The following is a 13078-nucleotide window of genomic DNA, read 5'->3' on the forward strand; positions in this document are numbered from 1 at the left end:
TGTTTTAGTGAGAGAATGAACACTAACAAACAAATTGTCTAGAAGAGCTGCAGAATTTTCTGTGTCACTCTGTGCTGCTTAAAGATGCCTCTAATATTTTTTTTAATTTGATATTCCTTGGAAGTAACGCAGTTTTTAAACATCAGGTGATTTATAGCCAAATGAGGTTGGTATAAAAAAAAAAAGCAGCAGCAAGAGATCTGTAGTGGATAGTGGATACATGTAATGCCTAAAACCTCTTAACGGGTGTTAATGTATCAACTGACTGGCATTCAGTCTTAGACACACCCTTTCTCCTGTCAGAAAGCGTGCAGAAGGGTGAGCACATGTTGATCTATCATCTGAAAGTGCCAGCCTTGGCAATACTTCAAATATCCATTTAGTCATTCTTAGCACTTGCCAACTTAAAATAGAGGCCCATGAAAAAACATGACAGCCACACGAATGCCAAATGAACTCATAGTCACTGGAACCTTGAAGCATTACCAAAGCAGGATCACCATTTATGTTTTTATAGGTTTCAAGATGTCTGCTAGAGAAGTATACAACACTGGAGTTAAAACAGACCTATAATAAAACCTTGGGCCTGATCCTATAAACACTTATTGTCTTGGCCTAGTGCTTATGACCTTGAGCGATTTCACTTTATTGACTTTATGTGCAGGACTGGACATCATATCAGTAAACTGGGATCATTTACTGATATGGCTTGTAGTCTTAGATTGATCATGGATCTTCATTCAAGCACCAGCAGCAGCTCTTTTCTGCTTCCTGACAGAGTTCTGCTGATGCAGTTCTGTCCTGCTCTTCAACAGCCTCAATTTCCAAACCTTGGCCCACTCCCGAGTAGCAGCTGGCAATCATGCCTACTTTAATTATTCCAAATTTTAGTTAGGTAGAGAAAAGTCCATTGAAGGCCTGTTTTCACTTGTGAACTAAACAGCATTTGAACTTAGATATTTGTAGGTAAAAAGACATTTGCAACCACCTGTTATCCAATCAGAGTAGTTACACTGACTACCTAATTTGGATTTGCTGCTCAATCATTGCATGGAAGTGGTACTGGACAAATGATGGGGATCAGAACTGTAACTTACTTCCCCCCCTCTGAATCCTTTAGCCTAGGACTTGCCAGTTTGGCATCCCTGGCTGCTGAGAGAGAGAAAAGGTATTTACTGAAAGTGCTGTGTGATTTCAAACTGCTTCCTAGCCAGTATGGATGGGAGCTTGTTTGGTTTCTTGTCTCCTTAACTCTTCTTACTGAATACAGTGGTCCTGATCTCAACTGCCTTTCATGTTGTGTAGTCCTTGACACCAGTGTAAGCTGGCTGTAAAATGTAGCAAATCAGAATGGGAGGACTCTAACTCCACTTTGTGATACCTTTGCACTGGTGTTAATGAAAACAAAGGCGCAGAGCAATGGAGAATAAGGTCTATTATCTCTAGTGCATCTTCTTGATGGCAAGAGCTGCTTGTTTTAGTGTCTGATTGTTTAGGTTTGTAGTGAAATTTGTCTGTGTATGGCAGTGGTCCCCAAACTTTTTGGGTCACACCTTCCCTTTACCTGGTCCACATCCTACCCCCTCCCCCCCTCCACCCTGGAGCTACAGTCGGGAGCCGGGGCCGGGGCCAGAGCTGTGGTCGGGGGGCTGCAATTAGGGCTGGGAGCTGGGGCCTGAGCTGAAGTTGGGCTGGGGCTGCGGTGGGCGCCGTAACTGCAGCCCTGGGGCCGGGAGCAGGGCCAGGAATGAGGCCAGGCCACAGCTAGGAGTGGGGCCAGGAATGGGGTCGGAGCCTAGGTCAGGAGTGGGGCTTGGGACCTCAGGGTCCATGAGTTGGGACCTGGAGCCAGGAACAGGCCGGAAGCCAGGGCCAGCCAGGAGCAGAGTTGGGGCCTTGGCTGTGGCCTGGAGTCGGGGTTGGCCAGGAGTGGGAATGGAGCCAGGGATGGCCAGGAGCAGGCCTAGAGCCAGGAATAGAGCTGGGAGCTGGGGCTGGCCTGGAGTACGGTTGGGGCTAGGGACCTGGCCCGGGGCCACAGCCATGAGTGGGGCCAGGTCCAGAGCTGCAGTCCTGGGGCCGGTGCCATGGCCAGGAATGGGACTGGGAGCCAGGGCTTCAGCTGGGGGTGGGGCCAAAGTGAAAATGGGGGCATAGTGGGACTGGGTGGCGCTTCCTCACCGCCCCCCGGGGGGGCTGATCAAGGCCCCACCACGCTCCCCCAAAGGTTCCTCCACACGCCCTTGGGGGAGTGTGCCCCACAGTTTGGGGACCTCTGGTGTATGGCCATTTTGGTTGTCAGGGATCTAGTGTAAGCTCGCCCAGTTACTTTGACTATATGCTACTTATTGTCTACTGCCATGAGAAACCATTAAGTTCAGATATTAGTTTTCTATGTAATATTCTAACATTATAGTGCATTTCATGACCTCACTCTTTGGGAACTCAGTGGCCCTGCAGTGAAAGACCTTTCTCTTAATAAGAAAGAACCTGAAGAGGTTCAGCAAAAATCTACCTGGAAGGCTATACAAGCACCCATTCACTGAACATATGCACTCTGTATTTTAAGGAACTCAAGAGGGTAGAGAACATCCCAGTGTGAATGAAATATTTTTATCTGAAGCTTTAAAAACACTTTTTACTCAAACAAAATAAAGTTGGAAACTTTATATTCATCCCTCTTTGAAGAATAAAAGGAACTGTCTGTTCTCACATTTAGCATAATTTTTCAGAGATGAAATTATTAATATTGGAGAAGAATGTGCATCCTAATCTATTTCAGTTGTTGACACCTAAAAGGCACTTTAAGAGGATATTTTTATTTAAAATAATATTTAGGGACAGATCAAGAAGTTAAGGAAATATATATATAAACAAACAAATGTTCCTTATTTGTAACCTATGGACATTTCAATCTAAAACTGAACTTAGAGAGGACCTGTTTAATTTAACCCAATAATAGCACAGATTGTTATTCATGATAAGATATGAGTAATCCTATCTCTTGAGTCAAGTAATAAGTAGATAGATTGCAAGGGTTTGTACTGTTCATGTACAAGATATACAACTGGCCAGGTACAGGGTGGGATTTCTTGTCTTTCTGTAAAGTACCAGGCAGTTGCCATTGGCAATTGCAGGATACCAGATTTGAGGATGTCACGGTCTCATTTGATAGAAACATTAGGAAAACAAGATTTGCCGTATCTCTGGACCTGATCCAGCTTCCGTTGAAGTCAACGAAAGCCTTTCCATCAACTTCAGTGGGACTTGTCTGGTAGACTCCAGGAATTATCCTGTATTTTTTAGGCAATTTGGGAAGAGACTACTGTAGAATTTAAATGGCCTGACAAAATATAAAGCAAAAGGTTACCCTAGTAAGGATATAAAAGTCATTACATGAACACTATACAAGCATGAGAGTTGGGGAATGAAAATATTAGAAAAGGAAAGAAAACTGAAGATATTTTTTGTGCATGAACCTGTTTTTTATCAGAATCTTCAGAGGACATAAATATGTGACTGAAGGAGGCTTACTAAAAATTAAGTATGGAAGTCACTATAAAGAAGATATCCATGTCAAATGCAAGGAGAGTGGCTTCCAAAGATCAGCACTGATAAATGGTCAAGCCTAGAAGCTATAACCTGCACAACAGTCTACCCTCATTCGTTTTCTTAGAACCTGCTGCAACCTCCAGCTCTGGAAACACATTGGCACCGGGAAGACTGAACACTACTTGCTGACATTTGAAATAATGAAGCAGTTACCATGTTCCAGCGTTTTCAGTGGAAACCAGAAAAGAATGATGGAGTGGATCAAGGCGTTGATGCAGTGACCCCAGAAAACCTGAGGGAAAACAAACCAAGAAAGTCAGGAGTCCGCCAAAACTCTTGATCTCTCTCTAACTCCCAACAAATGCTTCATTGTGAAGTTTACTGGCAGTGTGTAACGTTTCTCCTAAGCTGCAATACTTGAACTTTTCTAAATGTATTGCCTCATCCACTTTTTACGTAATTTCTGTGCTACAACTGGACAACACTGCATCAATTGAAGGATTTTTTAAAATACAGTATGTCAGATTATACTAGGGCAAACATATTATCACCTAAAATCATCACCAAAATATAAAGAGCGGGTGGATTCACCTCAGTTTAATCATTCAAGTTATCATGATGATAGACAGGACTACCAGTACAATGAAATAGTTACTTTATTTTCTTTTAATGGACAAATGTACTTTTTTGTACCCCACAATGTTCCACATAAAAGTCTTTTGTTTCTCCTGTGTCAGAGGTTTGCGTATTCTGCAGTTTTGTTCTTTGAAATCTTAGAAACCCTCTGACAAAACAAATCCAGAACCTTGCTTTGTTTCAAGAGTATATTTAATTACTCATAAAAAACCAAACAGAACCCCAAATGCTGAAGTTTCTTAGCATGAAGAGGTCAGTAAATCAATGAAACAGAAAATGTAGAATATTCTCCAAAATATGAAAAGAAAATACGAAAGTGTAATTTTATCTGCATATTTCTCAAACCTCTGCAATGACAGGAAGAATAAAGTCATCCTAACCTAAGATAAATTTCAAAAGGGTGCTTAGCAAGCCTAATAAGTAGGACTATGGCAGCATTTCAATATGAAACTCAAAACCAGGCACAGCTCCATCTAGGTTCTTTGAAAGTTGCAGACAGGCCATATATTGCTAGGTAGAGTTAGCTATGAGTTGCAAATTTCATATTCAGATATGGATCCTAGTCTGAATTTCCTCAAAATTTGGATGGACTTCAGGACTATTATTCTAGTTCAGCCCTCTCTTCTAATCAGTATTCAGAAACAGCAAATTATTTTAAAAAGAACACAAAATTCATGGAAAGACTAGGAAGCAAGAACAACCCTGATTTCAATGTAGTTATGCTGGCATAAAACTGAAGTAAAACTGAATGAGGCCTTTTAAAAAAACATAGGACTTGAAAATATAATGTTAGTATTTTTCTTTTTAAAACATTTAAAAAACAAAACATTTCCTGTTACCCTCGTGTTGAACCCATCTGCATTCTGAGTAATTTTGTAGAGCTGGGGAAATCTAAGCATGCTGTCTTGAGTACATGATCGTTCAAAAATTCCCAGAGTGAAGGGTGGCAATGCTGTGAAAATCTACAAAGAAAACAAACACTAATTAAAAAACACCTGTTAACTTTATAAGTAGGTCCAAGATAATGTTTGAGATCTAGGGTGAAATTCTGGTGCCACTGAAGTCAATGGCAACACTCCCATTGAGTTCAGTCAGGACAGAACCTCACCCCGCGAGTGTAATTTGATGTACTTTTCAGTCAACTTCAAACCTGAGATTTAGTGATTCATAACTCTCATTATTGATTGTACTTAACTGAATCACAAAAAGAAGCCATAAAGGGTAATTCTTACTCTTACTGTTAACTAATAAGCTTAAAAGAAACAAGCTGAGCATCAGTATTTCATGTCATATTATTAGCCAACTAATCTAGTTACATTAAAATGTAACTAAAACCTGAAAAAGAAAGGCTGGCATGTACTTTATAGATAGGATGTGAGGTAAGTTGGTTCAAACATAGCTGCAAATGGAAAAGTGATAAAGTACTTCATTTGTTTTACAAAAGCAAAGGTTATAACGTCATTAGTACAAATAAATGTAGAAATTAGATGAAAACCTCTCCTAAAAAACAAAGAACATTCTGGATTCTGTTATTTCTGGCATTCTTTAGTCTCTAAGCAAAGACCTTGATAGGAGTATGCCAACTCAAACTGAATTCAGACAAGAAAGAAGTGATCTACTAGGTCAGAGGAACATCTAGAGAAATAAACAGAGACCAGTATTTTGTTTCTCTTTCTTTTCTGCTTTTTCAGGTGAGTTTTTGGAGGGAAGATCTATTTAGGAGATTTTTGGAGTTCAGAACTTTGTCTAGTAATTACTGTTCTGCATGTATATACTTTTGTTATAGTAGCTGCAGAAAATGTTTACACTGTCAATGAAATCATAGAATCATTAGAAGATTAGGGTTGGTATGGACTTCAGGGGCTCATCTAGCCCAACTCCCCGCTCAGAGCAGGACCAACCCCAACTAAACCATCCCAGCAAGGCTTTGTCAAGTCGGGCCTTAAAAACCTGTAAGGATGGAGATTCCACCACTTCCCTAGGTAATCCATTCCACTGCTTCACCATCCTCCTAGTGAAAATGTTTTTCCTAATATCCAACCTAGACCTCCCCAACTGCAACTTGAGACCATTGTTCCTTGTTCTGTCATCTGCCACCACTGAGAACAGCCTAGCTCCAGCCTCTTTGGAACCCCCCTTCAGGTAGTTAAAGGCTACCATCAAATCTCTGCCCACCCGCCACCTTCTCTTCTGCAGACTAAGTAAGCTCAGTTCCCTCAGCCTCTCCTTATAAGTCACGTGCACCAGCCCCCTAATCATTTTCATTGCCCTCTGTTGGACTCTTTCCAATTTGTCCACATCCCTTCTGTAGTGGGGGGCCCAAAACTGGACACAGTACTAGAGATGTGGCCTCACCAGTGCTGAATAGAGGGGAATAATCACTTCCCTCGATCTGCTGGCGATGCTCCTACTAATGCAGCCTTCTTGGCAACAAGACCATGCTGTTGACTCATATCCAGCTGCTTGTTCACTGTAACCCCAAGATGGTTTTCTGCAAAACTGCTGCTGAGCCAGTCGATCCCCAGTCTGTAGCAGTACATGGGATTCTTCCATCCTAAGTGCAGGACTCTGAACTTGTCCTTGTTGAATCTTATCACATTTCTTTTGGCCAAATCCTCCAATTTGTTTAGGTCAGTCTGTATCCTATCCCTACCCTCCAGCCTATCTACCACTCCCCCCAACTTAGCGTCATTCACAAGCTTGCTGAGGGTGCAATCCACCCCATCATCCAGATCATTAATGAGGAATTGGAAGTCCTGGTACAGTCAAAAAACTATGATATGATTGGAATAATGGAGACTTAGTGGGGTAACTCACACGACTGGAGCGCTGTCAAGGATGGGTATAAACTGTTCAGGAAGAACAGGCAGGGGCGAAAGGGTGGAGGAGTTGCACTTTATGTAAGAGAGCACTATCATTGCTCTGAGCTCCAGCATGAAACTGGAGATAAGCCAGTTGAGAGTCTCTGGGTAAAGCTTAGAAACAAGAACAATAAGGATAACGTCGTGGTGGGTGTCTGTTATAGACCATCAGACCAGGAAGACAAGGTAGATGAGGCTTTCTTAAGTCAACTAGGGAAAGTTTCCAGTTCACAGGACCTGGTTCTCATGGGGGACTTCAATCACCCTGACATCTGCTGGAAGAGCAATACAGCAGAACACAAACAATCCAGGAAGCTTTTGGAGCGTGTTGCGGACAACTTCCTGGTGCAAGTGCTGGAGCAACCAACTAGGGGCCATGCTCCTCTTGACAGGCTGCTCACAAACCGGGAAGATTTGGTAGGGGAAGTAGAAGTGGGTGACAACCTAGGCAGCAGTGACCATGAGATGGTTGAGTTCAGGATCCTGACAAAAGGAAGAAAGGAGAACAGCAGGATACGGACCACGAACTTCAGAAAAGCGGACTTTGACTCCCTCAGGGAGCTGATGGGCAGGATCCCCTGGGAGGCTAATATGAGGGGGAAAGGAATCCAAGAGAGCTGGCTGTATTTTAAAGAAACCTTATTGAGGGCGCAGGAACAAACCATCCCGATATGCAGAAAGAATAGCAAATATGGTAGGCGCCCAGCTTGGCTTAACAAAGAAGTCTTTGGCGAACTTAAACACAAAAAAGAAGCTTACAAGAAGTGGAAGCTTGGTCAGATGACTAGGGAGGATTATAAAAATACTGCTCGAACATGCAGGAATGAAATCAGGAAGGCCAAAGCGCAATTGGAGTTGCAGCTAGCAAGGGACGTGAAAGGGAACAAGAAAGGTTTCTACAGTTATGTGACCAACAAGAGGAAGATTAGAGAAAGTGTGGGCCCCTTACAGAATGGGGGAGGCAACCTAGTGACAGAGGATGTGGAGAACGCTGAGGTACTCGATGTCTTTTTTGCCTCTGTCTTCACAGGCAAGGTCAGCTCCCAGACTACTGCACTGGGCAGCACAGAACGGGGAGGAGGTGAACATGCCGCAGTGCTGAAGGAACAGGTTCAGGACTATTTAGAAAGATTGGACATACACAAGTCCATGGGGCCAGATGCAATGCACTTGAGGGTGCTGAGGGAGTTGGCCGATGTGATTTCAGAGCCATTGGCTATTATCTTTGAAAGCTCATGGCAACTGGGGGAGGTCCCTGATGATTGGAAAAAGGCAAATATAGTGCGCATCTTCATGAAAGGGAAAACAGAGGATCCAGGGAACTACAGACCGGTCAGCCTCACCTCAATCCCTGGAAAAATCATGGAGCAGGTCCTCAAGGAATCCATTTTAAGGCACTTGGAAGAGAGGAAAGTGATCAGGAACAGTCAACATGGATTCACCAAGGACAAGTCATGCCTGACCAACCTGATTGCCTTCTATGAAGAGGTTACTGGCTCTGTGGATGTGGGGAAAGCGGTGGACATGATATACTTTGACTTTAGCAAAGTTTTTGATACAGTCTCCCACAGTATTTTTATCAGTAAGTTAAAGAAGTATGGGTTGGATGAATGCACTATAAAATGGATAGAAAGCTGGCTAGATCATTGGGCTCAACGGGTAGTGATCATTTCTGTGTGATCTGGAAAAAGTCAGTTAGGGTACATCTGCAGTGCAATTAAACATCTGTGGCTGGCCAGTGCCAGCTGACTTGGGCTTGCGGGGCTCAGGATACAGGGCTGTTTAATTGCAGTGTAGACTTTGGGCATGGGATAGAGACCGGGCTCTGAGACCCTATGAGGGGGTGGGTCTCAAAGCCGGGGCTCTAGCCCAAACTGGAAAATCTACACAATTAAACAGCCCCGTAGTCAAATTAGTTGCATATGTTTAACTGCAGTGTAGACATGCCTCTAGGGTCAGATCTTAAAGGTATTTAGGCCTAGGAGGCCAGACTAGATGATCTGGTGGTCCCTTCTGGTCTTAAACTCTATGATTCTGTGACCTAAAAATGCAGATAACCCAGTGGGGCTTTCGAAAATGCCAAGGTTCTTAACTTCCACTGGAAGTTAGGCACCTAGTGGGATTTTTTTAAAATAGCTAATTCCTGATAATGGGAGTTAGGTACCTAGGAGGTTTTTAAAATCCACCATGGCAGCTATCTGCATCTTTAGGCACCTAAATACCTTTCAAAATCCAGCCCTTCAGATTTCTGTGCCTCAATTCTCCAACTCTAAAATGGAACAACAGTGCATGAGGTGATGAGTCATCCCTGACCTAGAGCCTGATTAAACCACATTAGAATGGCCACACTGGGAGTGACCAATGGTCCATCTAGCTCAGTATACTGTTTTATGACAGTGGCCAGTGCCAGGTGCTTCAGAGGGAGTGAGCAAAACAGGACTATTTATCAAGTGATCCACCCTTTATTGTCCAGTCCCACCTTCTGGCAATCAGAGGTTTGAGTCCCTGACCCTCTTGACTAATAGTCACTAATCCTCCATGAACGTAACTAATTCTTTTCTGAACCCAGTTATACTTTTGGCCTTCAGGACAACCCCTGGCAACAAGTTCCACATCTTGATTATGTGCTGTGTGAAGAAGTACTTCATTGTGTTTATTTTAAATCTGCTGCTTATTAATTTCATTGGGTGACCTCTGGTTCTTGTGTTATGTGAAGGGGTAAATAACACTTCCCTACTGATTTTCTCCAGACCATTCATGATTTTATAGAATTCAACCATATCCCCCAGGTCATTCCTGTGCTAGGCTTCAGCCAATCCATAATCCAGGAGCCAGTCTGGTGATTGTCAGGGCAGATATACAAGCCTCACAGGAAAAACAGCAGTTCAGTCTGCCCAACATCAGTTCATGGCTTGGAAGTCTCCCCTGCCTGAAAATGGTGACTGACTCCCCATGCCTTAGCCTGCTCCAGCCCCGCCCTTGCTCCAGACTAGCTCCTAGACCTACTTTTGCTTTGTTTTTAACCTGCTCTTGACTCCTGAGTCTGGCTCCGACCTTTGGCTCCGGTTCCTAGCCTGGCTGACATCGCACTGACCAGTAGGCCCAACTGCCTCTGCTCCAGCCACTAGGCCTGACCCTCCACATCTCAGTTTCTAAGTTTGGGCAGACTGCCCTATCAGGCCCAGTAGCCAACATGGATTTGCTATGCTTGCAAGTGCCCCTTACAATCAAAATGAAATCTCTAGGCCCTCCTGCCATTCAGATGGAAAAGCTAGTTCAAGCCCACAGAACCAACTGGCCTAGCTACAATGGGAAAATGCCTTCCTGCACTCACATGTTCCAGCAGCCCTGGGCTCCTCCGCACCCTTAGTCATGATAGCCCAAGACCTAGGCCTGAGGATCCTGCTAGCAGGGAGATCTGATAGGAACTATCAGAACTTTTGGGAGTTTCTCAATCAATGTCACCTATTGCTCCTGTTGTACCCAGTGAGGTACTTGAATGACCGAACCAAATGACCAACTGTGCTGGTGAGGAGGATGAAAGTCTTGGGGAAGGAGAACATCAAGCTGGAGCAGAGGAAAACGATTCTGTAGCTAGGACCCTCCTTCCAGGTGATGTCACGGTGTCCTCTCAACTGAGGGTACCTCTCTGGAGGAGGGATCCCTGTTATAAGTAAGACACAGATAACTGTAATGAGGGATTCAATTATTAGACATGTAGATAATTGGTTTGTAATGACTGGGATATCTGCAGGGTGAATTGCCTGCTGGGTGTGAAGATTTCAGACCTCTCGACACCAAGACAGACTTATGGGCAGTGCTGGGGAGAAGCCAGTGGTCGCGGTACATGTAGGTTCCAGTGACATAAGGAAAAGTATAAGAGAGGTTCTGGAGGTCAAATTTAGGCTGCTAGGTAAGAAACTGAAGTCCAGGATGGGCTCCACCTAAATCAAAACGGAACCAGATTGCTGGTATGTAAAATTAAAAAGGTCACAGAGGAATTTTTCAACTAGGGGTGGAGGAAAGCTGACAGGTGAAGAGGAGCACATGGTTCAGACAGACACATCCCTTAGGGGAGGATTTATTAAAGGGAATACTCTATATCCTGGTAAAGAGGAGAGGATAGTAGCTGATAAAGTAGAGGTAGGAACTGAAGAGAAAGAAATAAAAAAGAGTCCCATTCAATTACATCACATGAAGGCAAGCAACTAAATACTGCCAAATTTTATAAGTGCTTGCATACAAATGCAAGAAGTCTAAATGCTAAGATGGGTGAACTTAACTGCCTTGTATTAAATGAGGATATTGATATAATATGTATCACAGAAATTTGGTGGAAAAATGATAATCAATCAATGACACATGGTCATATGAGGATATAAGATGTATAGGAATGACAGAGTAAGTTGCATTGGTCGGGGAGTGGCACTATGTGACAAAAAGCATAGAGTTCAAATATAGTAAAAATCTTACAGTGAATCAATCTGTACTACAGAATCTATATGTACAGACATTCTGTGCTTGAATAATAAGAGTATAGCATAGGAATACTTGACCAGAACAGTTACTATAATTATGAAATGCTCAGGGATATTAGAGGAGCTACAAAAACAGAAAACTCAGTAATAATTGGGGGATTTCAATTGTCCTCATATTGACTGGAAACATGTCTAGATACCAATAATGACTGCTTCTTGGAGCAGCGAGTCCTGGAACCCACAAGGAGAGAGGCAATTCTTAATTTAGTCCTAAGTGGAGCACAGGATCTGGTCCAAGAGGTGAATATAGCTGAAGCACTCAGTAATAGGGACCATAATATACATTAAATTCACATCCTTTTAGGGGGGAAATACCAGAGCAGCAGAATTTAACTTCAAAAGGGGAACTACACAAAAATAATGAGTTTAGTTAAGTGGAAATTAAAAGGAACAGTCACAAGAGTGATAGCCTGCAAGCTGCACACAAACTTTAAAAAACATCATGATAGAGGCTCAAACTATACATATACCCCTATCCCCTGCCAAAAAAAAGTAAGAGGACCAAAAAAACACCACCAAGACTAAACAAAGTAAAAGAGGCAGTTAAAAACAAAAAGACAGCCTTTGAAGTTAAATCCTTGTGAGGAAAATAGAAAGGAACAAATTCTGGCAAGCCAAGTGTAAAAGTATAATTAGGCAGGCTGAAAAAGAATTTGAAGAGCAACTGGCAAAAGACACTAAAACTAACAGTAACACTTTTTAAAGGACATCAGAAGCAGGAAGCCTGCCAAACATTCAGTGGGACCACGGGATGATCGAGGTGCTAAAGGAGCACTCAGGAAAGACAAGGCCGTTGCGGAGAGGCTAAATTAATTCTTGGAACTCTCCCCTGCCTGATAGTGGTGACCAGACTCCAACAAGCCTTAGCCTGCTCCAGCCCTGCCCTGACTCCAGCCTAGCTCCCAAGCCTAGCCTACCTCTGGCTTCAGATCCTGGCCCAGGTGCCACCACACCAAGCACTACTCCTGACTGTCAATGCTTTAACCACTAGGTCCGACCTTCCACATCCTGGATTTTGACAAATAGAACCTCACTGTGGTGTTGTGAGGAAAAATACATTAAAGATTGCAAGGTGTTTAGACACTGTGGTTATGGGGAGCATATAAGTACCTTAGATAGAGTAGATATGGTCTCTTATGTACCAAAGAGTTTGAAATCTAATTAAAGACAAGACTCAGCTGAGTGGAGGAGGGAAGCAGGGAATGTAACTGTAACATGGTCACATAGTTCCCTAAGCTAATAATGTACAGCACCCAATTCTTCTGAAGCGTTTAAAGTATTGAGTATTTTTAATGATCACTTTTTAAAATTCCCTATTAAGCCACAGTCCTATTGTGCAGTTCCCTTAATATTTGCTTCCACCACTACCCCGGCTGAAAAAGGTGACCCAGATTTTGCCTACTGTTTGATTTATTTATTTTGAAGGGCTTTATACGGTCTATCCTAAGCACCCCTCTATCTAGCACTGTTAGTGCCTTTTAAAAACTACAA

General features: G+C 43.0%; 1 protein-coding gene across 2 annotated transcripts in view; it reads right to left on the bottom strand.

Annotated features, from left to right (window-relative positions):
• ATP8A2 (ATPase phospholipid transporting 8A2) overlaps positions 1–13078 on the bottom strand; it is a 523365-nt gene that overhangs the window by 123560 nt on the left and 386727 nt on the right. For both annotated transcript variants that reach the window (XM_067562894.1, XM_067562893.1), the window contains 2 exons: positions 5028–5150; positions 3766–3844 (listed from right to left, as the gene is read on the bottom strand). In XM_067562894.1, coding sequence (XP_067418995.1) covers positions 3766–3844; positions 5028–5150 — 202 coding nt within the window. The remainder of the gene's footprint in view (positions 1–3765; positions 3845–5027; positions 5151–13078) is intronic.

Source organism: Emydura macquarii, unplaced genomic scaffold, assembly GCF_026122565.2.
Source record: "Emydura macquarii macquarii isolate MOO-44397 ecotype Brisbane River unplaced genomic scaffold, CSIRO-AGI_Emac_v2 contig_2473, whole genome shotgun sequence".
NCBI classification, from domain to species: domain Eukaryota; kingdom Metazoa; phylum Chordata; order Testudines; family Chelidae; genus Emydura; species Emydura macquarii.